This window comes from Pseudorca crassidens, chromosome 1 (assembly GCF_039906515.1).
Source record: "Pseudorca crassidens isolate mPseCra1 chromosome 1, mPseCra1.hap1, whole genome shotgun sequence".
Classification (NCBI taxonomy): Eukaryota; Metazoa; Chordata; class Mammalia; order Artiodactyla; family Delphinidae; genus Pseudorca; species Pseudorca crassidens.
Genome location: NC_090296.1, coordinates 76,916,466 through 76,938,613, shown reverse-complemented (window position 1 = coordinate 76,938,613; position 22,148 = coordinate 76,916,466). Strand labels below are relative to the sequence as shown.

Below are 22,148 nucleotides of genomic sequence, written 5' to 3'. Positions count from 1 at the left end.
TATATATTTTAGGAATAAGTATGTTGTTAAGTCAATTGCTTAATCCTTAATATTCAAGAGCTTATGGACAGGAATGTAGAATACTTCCAAGAAGACTTGAATGGACTGACAATCCAGAACCAGAAAGGACAATGGATATCTCACTGGACATAAGTGCAGGCAAATTGCATCAAGAATGATGGGCTATATAGGCTTGTACATTTCCCTCATGTCTTTGCACTATATAAGCCCCCAGCGAAAGGACTGGGGAATCTCAGAATCGACTCAAGATTTTCAAAAGAAGTCATCTCATAACAAAAATTAAGTTAACAGGGCTTCCCTGTTGGTGGAGAGGTTAAGGATCCGCCTGCCAGTGCAGGGGACACGGGGTTCGAGCCCTGGTCTGGGAAGATCCCACGTGCCACGGAGCAACTAAGCCCGTGTGCCACAACTACTGAGCCTGCGCTCTAGAGCCCACGAGCCACAACTACTGAAGCCCGTGTGCCTAGAGCCCGTGCTCCACAACAAGAGAAGCCACTGTCAAGGAGAAGCCCGCGCACCGCAACGAAGAGTAGCCCCCGCTCGCCGCAACTAGAGAAAGCCCGCACGCATCAACGAAGACCCAACGCATCCAAAAATAAATAAATTTTAAAAAAAGAAAAAAAATTAAGTTAACAGAAAAATAGTTACATGTTTTTCACACCCTGGTGTTTGTGAAGGGAGATTCAGCTAACCTACAAATGAAAAGTAAAAGTCTCTACAAATTAAAAGTAAAAATATCCATCTCTAATTCCATTCTCCAGGGATAACCACTGCTAAGTTTTATATGAAGAGTTTCAGATACTTTCTAGGCATATACAAATATATGTATAGGTCTGTACATTCCCTTCCCCCATATCCACCACCACCCCCCTTTTTGTTTTGTTTTGTTTTACACAAAGAGGATCATACTTTAGAGACTATTCTGCACGTCGTATGCCTTGGAGACCTTGCCGTGTTAACACATTAATAGCCACCACACTTTTAAGTTGGCTGTGTGACAGCCTACCCGGCTTAAGCACAGCCCGGGTTTCCGTTCCAAGGAGAACACAGACAAGGAAGAGCGACCCATTCTCACTTGGTCTCTTCCACCTTCTTCCTGTGGCCTTCTATCCCAGGGCCCTCCCTTTCCCTCATCCTTCCCACTCCCCCTTTCACACACCACACCCGCTCCCGGAGCTGCCGGAGGCGCAGGGCCGAGGCACCCCTCCCGGCGCCCGCCCAGAGGAGTCTCGGGAGGTCACTACCTGGCCGCGCTAGGCCCTTCCCACCAGGCCCGGCGGCCGAACCCACGCCTAGACCCGGGGCCAGGGCCAGCTGCTGCCGGCGCTCGACCGTCCCCGGAGCCACCCGGGCCTGGAGCAGCTGGCTGTCACGCGGGGCCGCTCAGTCCTCGGCAGCAGGAAAAGGACCGGGCTCTCGGTTCCGCGGGTGGGTAGAGTGGAAGCCTGAGGTGGGGCCGGGCGGGCAGCGGGGAGGAGACGGCGCGCCGTCGCAGACGCGGGGCGGGGCGGTCGCGGCCCGCGGGGAGGAGAGAGGCGCGGCTGGCGATGCAACTGCAGTGAGGGCGTTGCACCCTTTTCTGGGGCCAGAGGTTAGTCCCACTCCCTCTCGCCGCCTTTCCCCCTTCACCCCCCCTTCCTCGTCCTCTTTTCTCCTGTCCCTCAGGTTTCCTCTTCTACCAAATTCCGCTCTTTTGCTAAATTTCCTCTCTTTAGTGATATCTTCCAACACCATTTCTTGAAAAAGATTTTGTCATGTTCGCTGCCGATCTGGACACCTTTTGTCCTGGTATCAAATAGTATAGTGGGACTCTTAATTCATGCGAAAGTTACTTGGTGAAAATGGAAATAAAAGGAGACGGAAAGTCTAAAGCAATGGCCTGTAACCGGGTGTAGATATCAAATAATTAAGGCAGAGTGAACTAAGCAGCTTATGTCCATCTGGGATAGGTCCCTGGACAAAGAATTTTTGGGAGCCATCCTGAATGGCTAATGCGGAACTGTTTTCAGAAAGTGGGACCAGGCTCAGGAAAGGGACAAGTGACCTTTAGGATGGTAATGCTGGTGCTGTTTCATAAAGAGCAGGGCCAAACAGATATTAGCAGGAGAAACATGCTTACCTCATGTAAGATAGATTATCTGTCTTCTGGAAAATATCCCTTTCCTAAGGGTAGCGGGTACCCTTGCATTCTCAGGTAACAACTGAAGCTTCAGCCCAGAATCAGGGGCATCCTTTATTCTCAATTTGTTGAGCCAGATCCCACCTAACTTCCTAAGATGCCTCTCTTACCATCTACCCCATTAGTCCCTACACTATTTTTAAAAGAAATATTTTTCTGTCGCCTTTATGATCCTGAACTACAACTTATAAATAATGTATTTTAGCATCACACTGGTGGTACAGGAAGAGTAGCAACTGGTGACCATTGCTTCCTGGTTGACTAGGAGAATCTAGAGTTTCCTTTCTGGTTAGCTGCAAGAGCAAAGAAATTCAAAGCCAGCACATTGGAACCATTGGAAATCTTTTTTAAAAATCCCCAAACCCAGGCCACACCCTAGACTGATTAAATCACAATCTTCGGAGGAGGACCCCGGCATTAGAAGTTTTTGAAACTCCCCAGATAATACTAATGTGCAGACAAGTTTGGGAATCTCTGCCCTAGGGTCTTGCTAATCAAGGTATGGGCTGTGGACCAGCAACATCAGCATCACCTTGTTAGAAATGCAGACTCTCAGGCCCCACCTCAGACCTACTGAATCAGAATCTGTAATTTTACAAGATTCCCAGATTATTCCCACTTACATTAAACTTTGAGAAGCACAGATCTAGACAGGTGGAGTGGGGTCTGGAGTCTGCATTTTTAAGCCCTAGGGGCCAGGCCCTGCAATTTGTATTTTACAAGCTCTTCAGGCAATTTTGATACATGCTAAAGGTTAAGAACCCCTGATTAAAACTAGGGTTTTTGCTCACCCCCCCTTGAAAATTTCTGATTTGGTAGGTTTAGGATAGGACCTGAGAATCTGCATTTCTAGGAAACTCTTGGGTATTGGGGATTCTGACCTCTGATCCAGGAACCACATTTTGAAAATCACCAGTCAAGAATGATTCTCTAGGCAGAGAGACAGTAACTGACTGATCTCTAAAGGATATTTCAGTTGGATTTTGAGACAGCCAGATGAACTGTCTCTGCCTTGCAACAGAGGAAGTCTCTCAATTCACAAGATGTTTACAAAGTCCAAACTCAGCTTTTCTTTTCAGTGGACAGTGCTAAATGCACCCTGTATTATTTGTTCCTTTGAGTCCTGCTTTTCTAAACTAGCCACTCCCTTGAGTTGAAGCAATCTTTCTTCAGATTACTGTCATTCTGCCAACTGAACAACTACCAGAGCTGAGGAGGCACTCCATTCCCCACTGGGTTAACTCTCATAGAGCTTATTTGCAAGTTCTTAGAGGATGACTCACTTTCTCCTCCATAGGTAACCTACACCCATTATTGTTGATCAGTGGTATTAAGCTGCAATATCCAACTGATGAGTGCAGTGTCCAGACTTACTACTTTCTGGGGTGAAGTTGTGCCATCTCCTCAGCCCTTAGAAGTCCCTTTATTAAGGGCCCTACCACCTATTAAAATTGCTCACCTTTAGACATACAGATGGCCAACAAGCACATGAAAGGATGCTCAACATCGCTAGTTATTAGAGAAATGCAAGTCAAAACTACAGTGAGGTGCCACCTCACACGATGGTCAGAATGGCCATCATCAAAAAATCTACAAATAATAAATGCTGGAGAGGGTGTGGAGAAAAGGGAACCCTCCTACACTGTTGGTGAGAGTGTAAGTTGGTGCAGCCACTAGGGAGAACAGCATGGAGGTTCCTTAAAAAACTAAAAATAGAGCTACCATATGATCCAGCAATCTCACTCCTGGACATACATCCAGAAAAGATGAAAACTCTAATTCGACAAGATACATGCACACCTATATTCATAGCAGCACTGTTCACAATAGCCAAGACATGGAAACAACCTAAATGTCTACCCACAGATGAGTGAATAAAGAAGATGTGATATATATATATATAATGGAATACTACTCAGCCATAAAAAAAGAATGAAATATTGCCATTTGCAGCAATATTCATGGACCTAGAGATGATTATACTAAGTGAAGTAAGTCAGAGACAAGTAATATCTGATATTGCTTATATGTGGAATCTAAAAAAAAAATACAAATCAACTTATTTACGAAACAGACTCACAGACTTCGAAAACAAACTTATGCTTACCAAAGGGGAAAGGGGTGGGGGGATAAATTAAGAGTATGAGATTAACAGGTCCACAACACTATATATAAAATAGATAAACAACAAGAATTTACTGTATAGCACAGGGAAATATATTCAGTATCTTGTAACAGTCTATAATAGAAAAGAATCTGAAGTTGTACACCTGAAATTGTACATCAATTGTAGTTAAATTTTTAAAAATTGCTCACCTCTTCTAGTCAGTTTTATTGCACACTTCTTATCCTCCCCCGTTTTGAGTCAATAAATATCTGTTAAGCACCTGTGAAGTGCAAGACAGTATGTAAAGTGTATAAAACATGCCTTCTTCTCAAGACTTCACGGCCTCATAAAGGAGACAGACACATGCAGGAGACACAAGAATACAAGGCAAGTTATGAGAAATGCTATATTCTACTAAGGAACAAACTCAGGATTCTATGAAGGGGGGACCGTGAGAAACTTCCTGGAGGGAGTAGACTTTGAACTGGGAAGGGTAGATCTCTGATAAGAAGCTAAGAGGGCAGTGAGTGCCTGGGGATTATAAAGACCCTTGGCTTCACCAGATTTTTCTTTTCCCTTTTGTGAATATTTACCTTTAGATTCACAGCTTGTGCTTCTATTCAGTCTATCCACTGCCAGCTTCAAAGAATCACCCAAGCAGTGATTTATGGACAAGCACCTATTTGGTTGCACTTGGCATCCCAGAGGAGCTTCAGATTCTTTTCCATTATAGATTGTTTAAAGATATTAATACCCTTTAACTGCTCCCACTTGTAGAGTCTAAGTATGAGCTTTGTGAATAAAGCCTACCACTCCATGGAGGTGAATCTACATTGGAGATGTGGCATAATAAAGACAGCAGGCTTGGAAGTCCTTCTACCTGTGTTTAAATACATGCTCAACATTTATAAACTGTGTGACCTTTGGTGAGTAAATTCACTCCTCTAAGCTTCAGTTTTCCTATCTGTAAAATGGGGATAATAATAGCATCCACTTTTTATGGGTTGTTTGGCATTTAAATGAGATAATGCATGTAAAGCAGTTAACACACTGCCTGGCACATAGCAGGCACTTAAACAATGTTAGCTATATTCTAAAACAAGCAGTTCTTACTCCGTTGTGAGAGAGTTGGCTTTAATCAGTGACAGTTTGCTTGAAAAGTGTGCAATGCATTGAGGCTCAGATTACCTGTCTGGTAATGAGTCAAGCTGGTATACAACTAGAAGACCTCTAGCTCCCTAAATGCCTTAGCCTCAGCTGGAGTCCACATGAATCCATATCCCTATCTCAGGAGCAGTGTTAGTCTGGAGTAGCTGGGGACAAACCTGTAACCCTCTGTATGGCACTCATGGTCTCAGGGGTGCTATAGCACACTGGCCACCCTGTTTGGTGTCACCTAGCTTGCTAATCTAAAAGGGTATAGCCTGGTAACTTAATTTCAGAGTACCAGGGTACACTTTTTGAAATGTGTGTAGAGATCCTTAGGACTATCCCAAGCTCTGGAGCTCATGACTGTAATAACACTATGATGTTGATAGCACAGGTATTATCTCTATTTTATGGATTAAGATACTGGTATTCAGACATTGAGAATGGACTTGAGGACACAGAGGGGGAAGGGGAGCCTGGGACATAGTGAGAGAGTAGCATTGACATATATACACTACCAAATGTAAAATAGATAGCTAGTGGGAAGCTGCTGCATAGCGCAGGGAGATCAGCTCGGTGCTTTGTGACCACCTAGAGGGGTGGGATAGGGAGGGTGGGAGGGAGGCTCAAGAGGGAGGGGATATGGTGATATACGTATGCATATAGCTGATTCACTTTGTTGTACAGCAGAAACTAACACAACATTGTAAAGCAATTATACTCCAATAAAGATGTATATATATTAAAAAAAGACACTGGTATTCAAAGTGATTAAAGGACTTACCCATGATTACCAAAACAGCAATTGATTTGGGGCTTGAATCCAAGACACTGATTCTAATTCACTCTAATTCACACTCTCAAGCTATATTTTTTTCACAATTCTAAATCAGAAATACAGGTTATTGTATCTTGAATCGTCAGCCATAATAATAATACCGTAAACCTCTATCTCTAAGAGAAAAAACGACTATAATCTCACCACTAATGACATATACATGTATTCATGCATGTATTTATGCATAGGCATGTATATATATGTAATGTATGTATATTTTTGTAGTTGTATTAGCAGAAGTTGTGATAAATTCACACTTTTCCACCTATGATCCCTTGATCCCAAGAGTTAGCTAGGATTTGGAATGTAGTCTGTGGCCCTGACAGAGTAATTATGTCATAATTACTGTCCTGCCTGTAGACCTAACCTGTGATGCTTGTCTCAGCGAGTCTCTTGGTCCTGATGTTGTAAGTATGTCACCTGGAGACTGCTCTCATTGAAAAGCCTTCCTGTTCATTATCCAGACTATGCCACCTGCCTTGGCTTCCTACACTGTGTAGAGAAGGGTTTGAATTGCACTATCCAAAATCTCTTCATTCCGTGGTTCTATTAAACAATCTTTCTATCCAGTTTTTCACTCTTTTGGTTAGACATTGTTGCTTCTACCTCCTGGACTGTCCGTCTGGATAAAGAATAGCACTTAGTTTTGCAGCTAGTAGGATTTCTATGTGATTTTTACCCCCCCCTTTTTTTTTTCATTTTTTAAGCTTTTCTGTTGTCGATTTTCCAGATGTCCAGGGCATTATATATATATATATATATATATATACACACACACACACACACACACACACATATATATAGTATATTTGACAGGGAAAATATCTGGAGAAGAGACCAGTAAGGTTTCTATTTAAGTAGTTCAAAATTACATGGTGAGGGCTTCCCTGGTGGCACAGTGGTTGGGAGTCCGCCTGCCGATGCAGGGGACACAGGTTTGTGTCCCAGTCCGGGAAGATCCCACATGCCACGGAGCGGCTGGGCCCGTGAGCCATGGCCGCTGAGCCTGCGCGTCCGGAGCCTGTGCTCCGCAACGGGAGAGGCCACAACAGTGAGAGGCCTGTGTACCACAAAAAAAAAACAAAATTACATGATGAGTTGAGTGAAGAAAAAGATAAGAGGAGAGCAAGCTCAAGATGATTACAAAGTTTTGTGTCTAGGAAAAAGGAAAAATGATAGTGCCAACAAAGCATGATGAGTCTGAACCGATGACAGTGGTAAATCCAAGTAGAGGTGAGGGCTGCTAAAAAAAACATAATAATAATACGACTAGAACCCAGTTGAGTCATTAAGGCTTGGGATAGAGGAGAGGTGAGCTTTCTGAAGAGGATCATGAAGCAAAGTAAGAGAAGCACATGGGCAACCCAGAATTAGGCATAGGAGACTCATATAGTCCAACACACTTATTGGTATTGGACCTACACCCCCAGTTCTATCCAGTTCCTGAGTTGACCTGGAAAAGATGAGCGCAGGTGTGTAAATTCCACCTTCACCCACAAAGGAAGAGTTGAAGGAAGAGTGGGGGCAGGTAGTAGGGGAGTACATACAACACCTTAGTTCATTATCTGATTTACCAGAGATAAGAATCCTGCATCTCTAGGAACTCACCACACTAGCCTAATCCCCGGATTGCCATGATTACCTGCTCCGTAGGAATGATTTCTGTCCCAGTTCCTGATCCTTACTCTATTTCCTTTCTGGGGTCGAAATACTACCCTGAATCTCAGTGCACTTGCCCAGGGCCCCAGCTTGTTGCCTTGCCTGTATCAGGCCCCTCTCACTGAAGAGTGGTCCAAGAGCAAGACCAGTGTCCTGCTTCACATCAGAAACCTCCTCCTCTCTTCTCATTCTAACCACAATTTCACAAGTGGACTTCCCTCGTGGTCCAGTGGTTCAGACTCTGTGCTTCCCCTGCAGGGGGCACGGGTTTCGCATGCCGTGGGGTGCAGCCAAAAACAAAAAACAAACAAAAAAACCTAAGTAATGAAAGCTAGAGCCTTTTGCAGCTAACTCCCCCATCTACATAGTTCGGGCCCTTTGGCTGTCAGCTCTGCCTGGGATGGCACCGGCCCCTCTTGGACACTATGATTTGACTTTCTGCCACCTCTTTGGATTGGAGAGGTAAGAAGAGTAGGAGAGTGTGCTATTTCTGGAGCCAGGGAAGGAGAAATGTTTAGGCCAATTTTCAAGCCAGCCAATTCCTGCAGAAAGATGAAGGAAAATGAGAATGGCCTTAGATTGTTTGATTTGGTGAGAAGTAGGTCATGGTGACAATGAAGGAGGATGGTTTCAGTAGTGTGGTGGAGACAGAAGCCAAATTACAAGGGATATTGAATGTTTCTTACAATAGAGAAACTCAGACAAGAATGATTCAGTCATGGTGAAACCTTTATTTAAGCCTGTCTTTGCATACAAATCACAGAGCGTGTTCACAGAAGTTCACCCTAAAGACTCAATCCTCGTAGTTTCTCAGTGTTTCCGATTTCCTTCTTCCCTGTCTTCTTCAATCTTTCTTCTCTGTTCTCATATATAGCCTACTTACCCCTCCTCATTTTCAACTATGTTCCTAAACAGAGATATAGAAGGAAACCTTAATAAAATAATGAAATCTCAAAACAATAAACAAAAACATGTCAAGTCTCTCCTGGCCGGGATGAAGAAAGATGCGAGGGAGGCTCCCTCATCTCACCCTTAGAAGCATGAGAATCTAAATTAGCAAGGGTAAGAGAAAATTGACCTGTACAAAGAAGTGGCCCTTCTTTGCCTTAAGCTGCTTAGGGGTCAGAAGTGGAAATACCAGACAGGAAAGACGTAGGGGAGTTGTGGAGGAAGAGAACATACAATTAGGTGAAAGCCACTGTCTTCAGGAAGGCTCCAGGGAAGAGAGTAGGTTGGCACAGCAGCAGAATTCTCTGAAGAATCCCTGGAATACTGACTTCCGCTTTGCTATGGAGACACAGGGCACCACATGCCCCATTTGCTTCTTTCCTCTGACTGGAATGCCTCCCTCCTTCTCTGAAGGTGAGTTTCCAGGAAGCCTTCAAGACCCAGTTCAATCTACACCCATCTGATGATGCCTTCCTAACAGAAGGCTTCCCTGGACAGAGTTCCCTCCTCCATCCTCTGGGCTCTCATACCTTCAACTACGAGGCATGTGAGGTACACGGCTCTCGGGAGAGGCATGAGGCAAGTGTCCATACCTCTAAGTCCACTGTCAAACTTGTATTTGCTTACAAGTCTGTGTGCTGGTCGGGAGCTCCCTGACCTTGGGATCCTTAGTGCCCCACATCGTACCCGGCACATGGTAGATCATTAATAACTGTGAGGGAGAAAGGAGAAAAGATAGAAGAGAGCAAAAAAAAAGGGAAGGAAAAGCAGGGTGGAGGAAGAGAGAGAGGAAACATCTGACTCAACTTTCCCTGGCCAAGAAAAAGGGAAATGGATTCAAAAAACTCTGGAAGAAAGGGACAGAGGAAGGAACCACTTTTCTGGGCCTCCTCTGCCTTTTACTCTTCTCTCTGCCACTTCCTCTCACAACTTAGGACCTCACACCACACTGTACTGTTTTCTCTCCTGATCCCTCGATTCACCCCAAAGGGAAGGAAAGAAGCCAGCCAAGCTCCTGACTTCTCCCACCCCATGCCCTCAAATCCTGTTTCATCCCTTTGCCGCCATGGGCGCCTCCCTCCTTCCCGTCTTCATCTTCCCCGCCTGCAGCACTCCCACCTCGTCGCCCTGGCATCTCGGGCCCCTGTGCTGTGCCGGGTCCAGACAGGAGCATCCTCCTCAGATTGAAAACCAAGAGACTCTTAGGGGCAGCCTGTGCTGTATGGCTGAGGAAACGCTAGACTGGGTCTACAAGTTTACCCGAGAAAGAACCTTTTCAGGAGGGTTTGGGTGTCCCAGGGATTGGAGAGTAAAGAGAAGCAGCAATCGCAGTCCTTCCCCCACACTCCTCAGCTCTTTCACGGATGGCCTCTCCACGTTTTTCTCCTTCGTCCATTGATCAGAATATCATTTTCCCAACTGACCTCTCATGGCCCCTACACCTTGGCCATTGACGCTTCTTGACTGTCTGCCCAGCCAGATGCACTTTCCCCACCAAGAATCTAAACCTTGTACAGTTGCCCCTGGGTCTCCTCTCCTTACCTAGGTATTCAGCTGCCTCTCCTTCCCCAACGCTCTTTCCCTAGGAATTCCAGAACCACCTTTTCCTCAATGCAGATCATACATACAAAAGCTGTGTGAGTTGTAAAGCACTGTGCTAGAATGAAACATGAGCATGAATAAAGCCTTCTCTTTATCCCTGCCCCCATCATTTCTATCCTCTCAAAATGTTTCTTATCCCTTCCTCACGCCATCCACCGCCACTCCCCCTTCACCCGGCAGGTTTAGTTTGGTGTCGTGTGGGAACCAAAGCTATTTGCTGCACGGTGGGCAGTGTCAGGATGCAGGCAGGCATCTCAGCCCGAGGCCTCGGCAGAGTTCCCAGGCACAGCCATCGGCCCAGGCCAGGACAGAAGGCGTGGATAAGGTGGGAGGGGGCATAAGTACGGTGGCTGTAGCCCCCCAGCACCAGTAGCTCCCCCTGCAGCACAGCGCCTGCAGCCCCGACGTGGGGCGAGGGCAGGGGGGTCAGGTGAGTCCAGCTATCGGTCCTTGGTTCATAGGCCTCGAAGCTCAGCAGGTCCCCAGTCTCACCTAGCCCACCCGCTACATACAGCCGCCCACCCAGAGCAGCCATGACGTGGCCAGCCCGAGGTACCCCCATAGGGCTCAGAAGTGTCCCCGGCTTCTCAAGTTTGGGGTCATAGTGCAGCAACGAGGCCAGGTACTGGCCAGTCCCACTGCAGCCGCCGCTCACGTACAGCTGGCCCTCCAAAACAGCAGCTGCGTGGGCAAAGCGTGGTGCTGGAAGAGCAGGTGCCGGCCTGTGGAAGAACAGGGCACGTGATCAGGCAACAGTCATCTTCCGTTCTCCTCTTCCAAGACTCCTAGCCTCTCCCTGATGCCTGAAACACCCCCTTCCCTGCTCACCTCCAGATATTGAGCTTGGGGCTATAAGTCTCCACAGAGCTGAGGGCAACACCACTGTCTCGTCCACCCAGGGCATAAAGCAGTCCATCCAGCACCACCAGGGGGAAAAAGCTCCGAGCCTGGCACAAAGGTGCCATCTCCTCCCAGTCCTCTTGCCTGGGGTCCCACCTGGACACAGTGGGACAAGAGATGGGAAGAGTGACCCTGGGAGTCTGCGGTTGGCTGGGCTGCCAACCTCCCGCAGCTGCCCACCTTGGGACCGGCCGCTCTCAGGGGGCCATACCTGAGAGTCGAAGCCAGGGTGTTAGAGTGGCCGTAGAAATCCTGTCCGCCACACACGTAGAGCTCACTTCCTGCTAGGCTCGCAGCCCCGTGCCGAAAGCGCCCGGGGGCAGGCAGGGCAGGCAGCCGTCCCCACTCCACAGTTCGAACCAGTCCTACGCCGCAGCGAAAGGCCCGGGCCCACCACACTCCTCGGGACGGCTGTCTCGTGGCCATGTCTGATCTGAGCCCGTCCCCGCCAATCACTACTAGTGCCTGGTCAGGCTCCCTCCGCCTCTCTTGTCCTGGAACCTCAGCCTCCACCATCAGCTGACGCAGTAGGTCCGGGCTCAAGGGTGGAGGCAGCCTGGCCGCTCTTACCCTCCGCAGCTCCCTGGTGGACATACGGCCAAAGCGGACGCATCGAAGCAGGGCCTTGGCCTCTGACTCCTGGGTGTCAGGGTTGGCAGCTAGCCAACGCAGTGCAGCCACAAAGGCCTCGAACTCCTCCTGCAAGTGTAGCTCATCGCTGTCCAGGAGCTCAGCCAGGCAGGCGACCGGTAAAGATGGGAAAGTGGAGCACAAAGCCACAGCAGGCAGGTGGGTGAGGAGGTAGTGACGGGCTTTGCTCCAGAGCCTCTCCAGCCCAGGGGCTTCAGCCATGGGGATCAGGGCCAGGCAACGGGCAGGGTTGAGGCCTTGTGCCAAGGCTCTCTGGCACAGAGCCAGGCAGGAAGAGCTCTGGTACCGCAGAGCAGCCTGGGTGGCTCTCAGCAGTCCTGGCCACCTTGCCCGCACAACCCCAGTGTAGGCAAAGGAGACAAGGAGCCGCAGGTCCTGGGCAGAGATGGTATGCAGAGACACCTCTGTGCCCTGGGATTCCCTCATCCCGCTCAGGAGCATGGCCCCAAAGAACTCACTGCCACAGGCGAGGGCTGCTCGGTGCACTGCAAGAGGGAGAAGCAGAGGGGGACCCAGAGTGTTGCAAACTGCAAGGCACTCCCCTGTCTTCACAGCCCCAACTTTGGGCCAACCACCCAAGACCACAGGCCAAACTGCGGTATATGCACCAGAACCACGTGGGGTGCTTGTTACAGTGAAGGTTTCATGGACCCACCTCCAGAGATTTTGATTCAGTAGCTCTAGACGGAGACCCTAGGAATTTGTGTTTTCACATATTCAAGCACCCTGCATGATTCTCATGTTAGTGGCCTGAAGACACTTTGAAAAACATTGCTTTAGTCTTCCTGATGCAGGCCAATTAGAGAAAGGGTCTTGAGCAATCAAGTGAAGATGCTACAGAGAACATTTGCTAAGAGGGGGTACAAGATAAACTGCAAAGACCGGTGTGCAACTTATATAGGTCTTTCTATATTGTGCACAGAATAAAGTTCTTTACAATTATAAGAGCCACTGACATCAGCCATTCTGCTAGTCAGATTTTACTCAGAAAGTGGTACCACACTCAGGAATGGTTGTGAGCCACACTCATCTAACTGCCATCTCCTCTTACCCAAGATTTAGTGCTTGTAAACGGGAAGCCTTCAAAATCACCTGCTTCAATTGCTCCTTTTAAGATATGGAAACTGAGTCCTAGTGAAAGGCAGTGATTCATTTTCTATCTCCATGCAGGGGCTGTCTGGGCGGATCACTGTAACTGATGTCAGGCTGCAGTGAGCATACTTGTGTATCAGTTCCCTGCTTATCTGCATGGCCCTTGTGACTCTGAAAATATCCTATTCAAAAATGCTATTAAATAACTAGACCTGGGCTTCCCTGGTGGCGCAGTGGTTGAGAGTCCGCCTGCTAATGCAGGGGACACAGGTTTGTGCCCTGGTCCGGGAGGATCCTGCATGCCGCGGAGCGGCTGGGCCCGCGGGCCATGGCCGCTGGGCCTGCGCGTCCGGAGCCTGTGCTCCGCAGCGGGAGAGGCCACAGCGGTGAGGGGCCCGCGTACCGCAAAAAAAATAAAATAAAATAACTAGACCTTATATGCTCCCTAATGTAACTCAATTTGAGGCAGTTGGCATCAAGTATGGAGTATCCTTACCAAAATATTTAACCGAAATCTAATCAAACCTTCAGATCTAAATTCAAGTTTATAGGAAATTGAGAGGCTGAAAGAATGAGTTAAACAAAACCATGAGGGAAAATGCTTACAAATCTAGAACATGGAGCACTCTATAGGACAACTAATCTTGTTTCTTCAATAAGTCATAAAAAAGGGAGAGAGGACTTGTACGAGAGTAAAGGAAGCTTAAGAGACATATATCTGAGTTCAGTGCAAACCTTGATTGGCTCCTGGGTTGAACAGAGCAGCTCTAAAAGACACATTTTTGAACAAGTGGGAAAATTTCAATGTGGACTATGCGATATTAAGAAATCATTGTTAATTTTGTTAGATATGATAAATTGTGGTTACATGAGAAAATGTCCTCTTTTAGAGAGACACATACCCAGGTATTTGTGAGTGAAATGTCTGAGATTTACTTTAAACTTCAGCAAAAAATAAATAAAGAAATGAAACAAATATAGTAAAATGTTAATTGTTAAGCCTGGGTGATGGGTGTTTGAGTGTTCATCTTAATATTCTCTTTTCTTTGCTATGTTTGAAATGCTTCACAACAGAAAAGAGAGGAGGACTTCCCTGGTGGCACAGTAGTTAATAATCCACCTGCCAATGCAGGAGACATGGGTTCGATCCCTGGTCCGGGAAGATCCCACATGACACGGAGCAACTAAGCCCATTCACCACAACTACTGAGCCCGCATGCCACAACTACTGAAGCCCGTGCTCCACAACACGAGAAGCCACTGCAATGAGAAGCCCCCGCACCGCAACAAAGAGTAGCCCCACCCGCTGCAACTAGAGGAAGCCTGCGCACAGCAACGAAGGCCCAACACAGCCAAACATAAATTAATTAATTATTTAAAAAAAAAGAGGGGAAATGCTTCTAGAAGTCCTCTCAGGCAGGTCACACAGACCCAAGCTCCCAGTGAGGCTTATGAACCTCAGGCTGCTTTGATCAGTTGCAGCATGTTCACCTCTCTCAAAGGGCAGGTGATATCGGCGTGGCTTTCCACTGTCTTTTTGAGCAGTAGGTAGTAGCTTGGTGCTTCCCAAGCAGTAAACATTAGTGACAGCTTCCATATTGCCTGAGAAAATCTGCGTTCCGTAAAGCAGGTAAGCCATCTCATCTTCCATACCATCAATCAGACTATAGCTCAGAGCCACTGACAAAGGATTCACAACCACTTGTATTTTGTGCCCCTTCTCACTCATCATTATTCCTTAGAATTTTAAGTGACAGGTTTCCACCACTAAGTTGGAATGTTTCTTAAAGGAAGTGAAAGCAGTGATATTGAATACAAGGATGTTTAAATTCCAAACCCTCGTGAGAATTTTATAACTATGAAATTTTAAATTCCCCCTGCATCTAGTGCTATTGGAAATGATAACAAACACTTTAGAAGTCTGTTATGGACTGAGTGTTTGTGTTCCCCGCCCCCACCAAATTCATATGTTGAAGCCCTGATCTCCAACGTGATAGTATCTGTAGGTGGGGCCTTTGGGAGGTAATTATGTATGAGAGTAGAAACCCTCATGAATGGGATTAGTGCCCTTATAAGAGGAGACATGAGAGAGATGATCTCCCTCTCTCTCTGCTGTGTGAAGAAACAGTGAGAAGGTGGTCATCTACAAACCAGAAAGAGGGCCCTAACCAGAACCTGACCTTGCTGACACCCTGATGTAGCCTCCAGAGCCATGACAAATAAATTTCTATTGTTAAACCACCCAGTCTATGGTATTTTTGTTATAGCAGCCCAAGCTGACTAAGATAGGATCCTTTTCCTTTGGGGAGTCCCAGAAGCACTTTGGGTGCCAGTCATTCCTCCAATGAGCAGTAGCTATGTGACTTTGGACTTGTCTTAAAGACTGATTTCCTTATCAATAAAGTGTAAGAGCTGAACTAGATAATATCTAAACAAATCCCTTTTAATGTTAAACTTTTATGTGTCTGCACTCTGACTCCATTTGCCAGGTGCTATGTGTCTTTGACTTGACTGCATAGGAGGCAATGCATGGCCTAGTGACAGCAGACTGGGTTAGTGGAGGTGGGCCTGTATCCTGGTTTTCACCTGTTAACATCTCTGAATTTAATATTCTTTATCTGCACCCAGGGATAATGATATCTAACTCACTAGTTTTCAGTGAGATGAAAAGAGATGGCATGTGTAAAAGAAATTCCTGGTACCCAGTACCTCACTAAATGTTAGTAGAATCTGAATAAATCTCAACTTATTCAACCCTCTTCAGCTTTCCTGGTGATGAGCAGAGTTAACTTCAAAGTGCCATGAACTGGTAGCCTTAAGATTCTGGCCAAACAGTACCAGACCTTGCTCACTAGCTGTGGGGTCCACGTCTGCCATGGTGTCAAGCTCACTTAGGGGAAAGGACACACTGAATTTTTCCACTGTGTTCCTCTGGCTTTTCCTGTGTCCTAAATAGAAGATGCCAAGAAGGGCCTTTGGTTAATCTTTGTTTGAGTCAATCACCTCCTGCTTGTTCTACTGGCATGGACTATATACCCTTAGCTCCAGCCAGCTGACTGTAAATTTCTTGTTTCTGGGCACAGGGAAAGCCACAGCATAAATCTGTCAGTGCTCTTAAGAAAACAACTCAACTGCGCATGCTCCATTCTCAGTGGGTCAGGAGAGGTGCCAAAGGTCACCCTGGGGAAATTCTGACCACAGCAGGGATCAAAGCCACTATGGTAGGGACCGAACCACCCGCTGCTTGCACACACCATTTCAGGTGGCATATGCACCTGTATTAATGTAATGCCCCACAGACCCTCACCCCGCAGCCGGCAGCCGTCTGCCTCCAGCTCCAGGTCACACCCGATGCCTTCTTGGTACAGGAGCTCCATGGTGCGCAGGTTCTCTCTCAGTTCCTCTGCCTGGCTGGGCTGCTTTTCATCTTCCCGGGTGCTTCCAGCCCCCTCGCGTCCCCACTGGGCCGCAGCCTTCACCCGGGGTGCGCCCAGGGCTTCAGCCGCGACCAGCACATCCTCCCGTGGGGCGGGTCCCAGCACCCCCTCATAGGCAAAGGTCAGCATGGCCTCCCAGGCCCCGGGGGTTACATCCAGGCTGAGGGGGCATTGCAGACCTCTGCTGCCCAGCAACCTGCCTCTGAAGAGGCTGCTGACTGCGGCCAAGATCACCCGATGCACCCCATATACTCGCCCCCCGACTGACACGTCTTCATCCAGCAACAACCTCTGCTCTCGCAGCCGCTGCGCCTCCGCGAAAAACTGGCTGGGATGCGCCTCACTGCGCAGCTCCTCGGGCTCCTCTGCGTCTTCTCCGTCCTCATCCTCTTCCTCCTCCTCTTCTTTCTCTAGGGACAAGGCTGGAGAGGGAAGGCTCCCCGGGGCCATGGGCCTGGGGCCAGGCTCTTCCAGAGGAAAGGGGGGCAAACCAGGATCCTGGTCTGGGGACGGAGGCCAGAAGGGGGTTCTCCTGGTGGGCAAAGGGAGGCCAAGGCCGTCCTTCTGGACTGGAAGAGAGACTTGTTCAGGGTCTGAGGGACGATGTGCCGAGTCCGAGACGCTCATGGCCCAAGCTCACTGGATTGCTGCAGGTAAGCAGAGGAAAGAGAAGAGAGGGTAAGAGCTGGGCCCACAGAGGCCAGAGGAAGCCCTGCCTCCAGTCCGGCGACATGTCAGTCCCTCTTCCTACTTCAACCCCCTCCCCCCATCCCAGGGCTCGAGCGTGTAGGCCACACCGCGCGACTCTGAGGTTCCCCAGGTGCAGCAAAGCACGCAAGATCTATGTGTAAACATCCAGTACCCGGAACTGTACCCTGCCCGTCTTGCCCCCATGCCAGTAGTCACCCTCCTAAGACACCAGCGTTCCGCTTGCCCTCTCACTTGAGCCTGCTCTACTCCTGACAGTGTGGCAGAGGGAACGCGCCCCCGGGGCCCCGTCCCTGACCGAACCCAGCTAATTATAGGCAGTGCTGGCAGGCTGGGGGCTGGTCTCCAGGTGCCCAAACTCTGACACCCAATCCCCTGGGCCTGACCTGAGATGACCTCCTCTCCCCTTCCACTTGTAGGTCATGCCCTGGTGCTGAGCGAGGCAAATTCAGAAGCCAAGTAGGATGTGGGGATCTGGTGGAGTGAGCCAGGCCAGAAAGGCTTCCTTCACTGGACTGGGCTGGAGGGGGTGCGTGAAGAAAGTCTGGACTCTGCACACCTGCAGGAAAGTGGGGAGAAAGAGTGAAGCGTGTGTTTGGGGTCAGTCCTAGCCTTTGTTGATTTTTCTGTGCATGATAAAGCTGGGACCCTGGAGCGAACAATCCTGACGTGAAACTCAAATATAACCCATCCATCTGGTCCAACAAGGGCAGAGGAGTGTGGGAGGTGAAGGGGCATGGGTCAGGGCTACCGACCATGGGTGACCCCCCCGTAGCGAGGGGTTTCCTCCCTGTGCCAACGTGGAGTTGGTGGTGAGAGAGCCAAACCCAACCCTCGGGCTGCACTCCTCCAAATGGGTAAGCAGAGAGGCAGCCCATGGTTGTCCTGGCTTGTGAAATGGGCAATAGTGACCAGCCTCTGTGTGGATCCTCTTATGGCCTCCCCTTTGCAAGACAAGGTGGCCAACACCTTGGGCCCCCACCAGGAAGAGGAGGAACCACTATCTGGCAGAGACAAACCCCAGGTCAGCCTCTGCCCTCCCTCTGCCAACAAGGACAAGGACACTGGACCCTGATCTGCGTTCTCTGCCAACCCCACGGTCCTGGGACAGCTCCACCACAGCCATGTGTCTCTGGAGGCTCTGCTCGGCTCCACCATGGCAGGACCCATACCCCACAGCGAATCCCCGAAGGTTGGATGAAACCTGCTCTTCTGTGCAGTCATCCACCCTCCATTAAATGCGTTATGACTGACCTCCCCCCGTACCACCTCCAGATCTGTTGGCCATCCTTCTTGTTGCTGACCTGCTGATTGGGGCAGGGTCTTGGCATCTCAGCCAGGGGACGGTATTACTTCCACCTCTGCTTAGGTGCCCCATGTGGAGCCACACTCCCCAAAAATGATGTGGAGAATTCGGGGCCAGGCCTGGCAAGGCCCCATTGGCTTTATCTGGGTCATGGGAGTCATGGTAACGGATTGGTGCTTAGGGTTCCCAAAGGTTCGGGATGGAAGCAGGGAAAGAGAACTTCGCTCCAGAGGACAGTCTCAAGGGTCCCTCTGAGGGTGAGAGGAAAGGGCTGAGGGTGACCTTGACTCCTCCCTCCCTGATGATCAGGGGCATCATCCTCTACCTGCAGCTGCCTTGGATCACTGCTCAGGCTGGCATAGGTGTGGGCTCAGCACTCTGCTAGACAGTAGGAAGGGATTTGGGACTCGGCCTCAGTGAATTAAAGGAGCCCCATTCCCATCCCACTCCAGGGCTCAGATCGCTCGTTACCTTGCTCTCGGCTTCAGTCGCTACTATCACCAGCCTGTCCCTCTCAGCCATCTCCACCAATGGCAAAGTCAAGGCTGGTGAGTCTGTTGTGACTCCATGACCTCTTAGGGCCCCCGGTCCTGTTGGGAGTTGGTGAGACCGATTGACTCTTCTTTCCTCTCCTCTCAGGTGGTACCTACTTCCTTGTCTTGCACAGCCTGGGTCTGGAGCTTGGCAGTTCCACTGGAACCATATTTGCTTTCTCCTAGGCAGTAGCTGTGGCTGTGCATACAGTGGGCTTCACAGAGACCCTTTTGGACCTGTTCCGGGTAATGCCCATTCCCTTCCTTCATGCATCCTTTTCTCAAGTCAGCTGACCACCCAGCTTGCATTTTCGTGGCTCCAGCCTGGGCAAGTCATTTTAAGAATCAGATGGACCAATTAAAAATCTCTGTGACTGGGCTTCCCTGGTGGCGCAGTGGTTGAGAGTCCGCCCGCCGATGCAGGGGACACAGGTTCGTGCCCCAGTCTGGGAAGATCCCACATGCCACCGAGAGGCTGGGCCCATGAGCCATGGCCGCTGAGCCTGCACGTCCGGAGCCTGTGCTCCGCAACGGGAGAGGCCACAACAGTGAGACGCCCGCGTACCGCAAAAAAAAAAAAAAAATCTCTGTGACCCCCTACCTCCGTGTTCTGCCCTTCCAGGAGCATGGGGTGCAGCTACCAAACATGGATCCTGAAAATGAGTTTCGGGTGGTGGGCCTGGTGACCATGACTATCCTTGTAGGCGTTGGCACTGGCAGGCGTGGAGTGGGAGTCCAAGGCAGGCGAGGGGGAATTAAGTTGGGGGTGAAAAGACTAAGGGGATGGCAGTGAGAGCTGGACAGATCAGGAAGGGGAGGAATGTGGGGAGATGTGGGATTGTGTGCGTGGGTAGTTGACAAAGCAGATTTCCAGGGACCCAGACCTGAAGCTAGCCGGTTCTGCTGGGAGAGACTCCACATGCCAGTTTTTGAAGGGGAAAGTAAGGAGGACTCCTTCTGAGGATCTGTTGGGATGAGCACTAGACATGACTACCAGATGAGAAATGCCCTGCTTCCTGCTCCCAGTATTTACAGCGTTGATATTCACCCCTCTGGCATGGGAAGGGATGCTTTGTAGTTTGAGGCAAGAAGGAAAAGGACACCCATTCAGCCACATTCCTTTATGGGAGGAGGTTGGTAGGAAACAGAACGAGAGGATTGGAGAGAAGAGTGAAGATGAGACAAGGAAAGTGAGGAGGAGAACTACTTCCCTTCCACTCACCTTTCTGTCTCTGTCCCTTCTTCCCTCCCTCTTTCTCCATCTCTCTGTGGAGGGGGGTGGTGTCACCCATGGTATTACAGGCCCAGATTATCTTCTTCTTCCTGATCTTCCTTTCTCTTACCAACTACCTGCTGGGGACTTCCTCCCCACAAACCCCAGCCAACAAGCCACTGGCTTCTTTGGGTACCAAGGTGAGACAGTGGGAAACTGACTGAGAAATGTGTCCTCCTCAGAAAAGAACCCTCAACTTCTGATTCTGTATGTCATTCACAAGTTGGCCATCAGACCACTCAGAGCCCTGTTAAGTCCCTGGGCCAAAAATCCCTTATGCTTCCCAGCCTAACCTAAGTCACTGACACTAAACTGGGTAGAGGGGTAATAATTTGGGCTGAACAGAGGAAGGCAGGAGGTGCTCCTCAAAACCTCATCTTTTCTCTCTGTTCCTTTCTGTAGAAAGCATTTTCTTTCATAATATTGTCCCGCAGTGGTGCGCACGGTCCAGAGGGCAGTTTCCTTGGTATGTTTTCCATCTTCTTCTCCTCAGCCACTGGGGTACTCACCAGGACCAGTATCTCTAGGGACCTCAAGGTGACACGGATGTCCAGGCTTGGAGCACACTATCACCCCTCTTCCCTCTCCACTGATGGTTCAACTTCTGTTCCCAGGACCCTGCTACAGCTGTCCCCAAAGGAACCATCCTTGCCATCACGTGGACCATACTTTCCTACCTGGGCATCTCTGCCACAGTTGGTAAGGCCCTCCACTCCTGCCTTCAGTGCAGAATGACCTGGAACCCTGGTTTCCGCTTCTCTGAGGGGCTAGGTGATGAAATGAGCCAGAGGCATTCATCAATTCTATTAAAAGTAGTTTACATGCAGGTAGGCCCCCATCCCCTCCTTCACCGGTTCTCTCCATCCCTCGTTTCATTAATGAATTGCATGGTGCCCTTTGATTATCAGATTTGGTTGTCCCCTCCAACCCCATGCACACACACTTCCATTACCCACTTTGGCACTGGTGGTACCTAGACAGTCCTACTGCTTTGGGTTGGGGTTCTCTTCCCATGAAGGAGAGTTTGTGTCCTAAATCTCATTTCCAGGCTCCTGTATGATTTGAGATGTTTTAGGACATAGGACCGACCTGGGTGTGCAGAGTGGGAGCTGCCTAGGGTCAGAGTGCCAGTATGTCTGGTACTTCGGCAGATGTTGAGAGCCAGGGTCTTGCCTCTATGGGCTCTCTGATTACTACCAGGTGAGTGAACCAGAGGGGAAGGTTAGAGAGATAAATCTTACCTAGCCCACTGCCCGGCATAGAGTAGATGCTCAAAAAACAGTAATGACTTAAGTGGATTCATGTAGGAGGAGCCGAAATCTGATGGAAGAGGAGTTTCTGTGGCAGGGGTGGTGCTGGCTGTGGGGAGACAGTGGCTAATGTCTACCTACATCTGAACAGGTTTATGGTTACCAGTTTGAAAGAAATGCCAGCTGGGCAGCAAAACAGAAAAACTAAAGAGTGAAGAAGCCCTATTATCCCTAAATCCCCAAGGACAGAAATTTCAGAGGATGACATACTTTCTGTTCCCTTCTGTATCTGGGGTTTCCTTTCTCTGTAGCCAAAAGGCTTTTGAAGACTTGGTGGTCTTACAGCAGGTGCAGAAGCCACCACCAAAGGAGAACTTGGCATCTACCTCTCTCAACACTCCTGCTCCCTCAGGCTACATCCCTGAGCAGGACCTGAAGACAAACCAAAAGCAGGTAGTTATACAGGAACAGGGCTGTTAAAGTGGGGGCAGTCGT

At 49.0% G+C, this 22,148-nt stretch overlaps 2 protein-coding genes and 1 long non-coding RNA gene across 13 annotated transcripts in view; 1 reads left to right on the top strand and 2 right to left on the bottom strand.

The window, feature by feature from the left end:
* TEP1 (telomerase associated protein 1) overlaps positions 1 to 1,500 on the bottom strand; it is a 50,411-nt gene extending 48,911 nt beyond the window's left edge. For 5 of the 6 annotated variants that reach the window (XR_010944415.1, XR_010944417.1, XR_010944421.1 and 2 more), the window contains exon 1: positions 1,028 to 1,105. Coding sequence is in view for 2 of the 6 variants with exons in the window: in XM_067741717.1 (XP_067597818.1) it covers positions 1,028 to 1,090 (63 nt within the window). In the remaining 4 variants the exon portion in view is untranslated. Of the gene's footprint in view, positions 1 to 1,027; positions 1,106 to 1,265 lie in introns of those variants that run through there. The other variant, XR_010944420.1, reaches the window with a different exon arrangement.
* On the top strand, positions 1,092 to 15,387 carry LOC137226645 (uncharacterized). Of its 2 annotated transcripts, none has more exons than XR_010944452.1 (3): positions 1,092 to 1,449; positions 9,316 to 9,453; positions 14,221 to 15,387. It is a non-coding gene; the product is annotated as an uncharacterized lncRNA (long non-coding RNA). The 2 variants fall into 2 exon arrangements; XR_010944451.1 differs by lacking the exon at positions 1,092 to 1,449 and adding an exon at positions 1,529 to 1,612.
* On the bottom strand, positions 8,665 to 17,819 carry KLHL33 (kelch like family member 33). 5 transcript variants are annotated; one of them, XM_067741749.1, is made up of 5 exons: positions 17,678 to 17,819; positions 16,454 to 17,230; positions 11,615 to 12,539; positions 11,332 to 11,499; positions 8,665 to 11,225 (listed from the first exon to the last, which is right to left on the bottom strand). In XM_067741749.1, exons 2-5 carry the CDS (start codon positions 17,208 to 17,210, stop codon positions 10,673 to 10,675), a joined length of 2,403 nt encoding a protein of 800 aa, XP_067597850.1. In that variant the 5' UTR covers positions 17,211 to 17,230; positions 17,678 to 17,819; the 3' UTR covers positions 8,665 to 10,672. The 5 variants fall into 5 exon arrangements, with proteins under 5 accessions (XP_067597850.1, XP_067597869.1, XP_067597860.1 ...); XM_067741768.1 differs by lacking the exon at positions 17,678 to 17,819 and adding an exon at positions 17,490 to 17,579; XM_067741759.1 differs by lacking the exon at positions 17,678 to 17,819 and adding an exon at positions 17,458 to 17,548.
* Between the last annotated feature and the right edge of the window lie 4,329 nt (positions 17,820 to 22,148).

Coding starts and splice junctions, on each gene's coding strand:
- KLHL33 (XM_067741749.1), bottom strand. CDS start 17,210: ATGAGCGTCTCGGACTCGGCACATCGTCCCTCAGACCCTGAACAAGTC. Junction 11,500..11,614: donor ACCCTGGCTTCGACTCTCAG/GTATGGCCCCCT, acceptor CACTGTGTCCAG/GTGGGACCCCAGGCAAGAGG. Junction 11,226..11,331: donor CCCAAGCTCAATATCTGGAG/GTGAGCAGGGAA, acceptor GTTCTTCCACAG/GCCGGCACCTGCTCTTCCAG.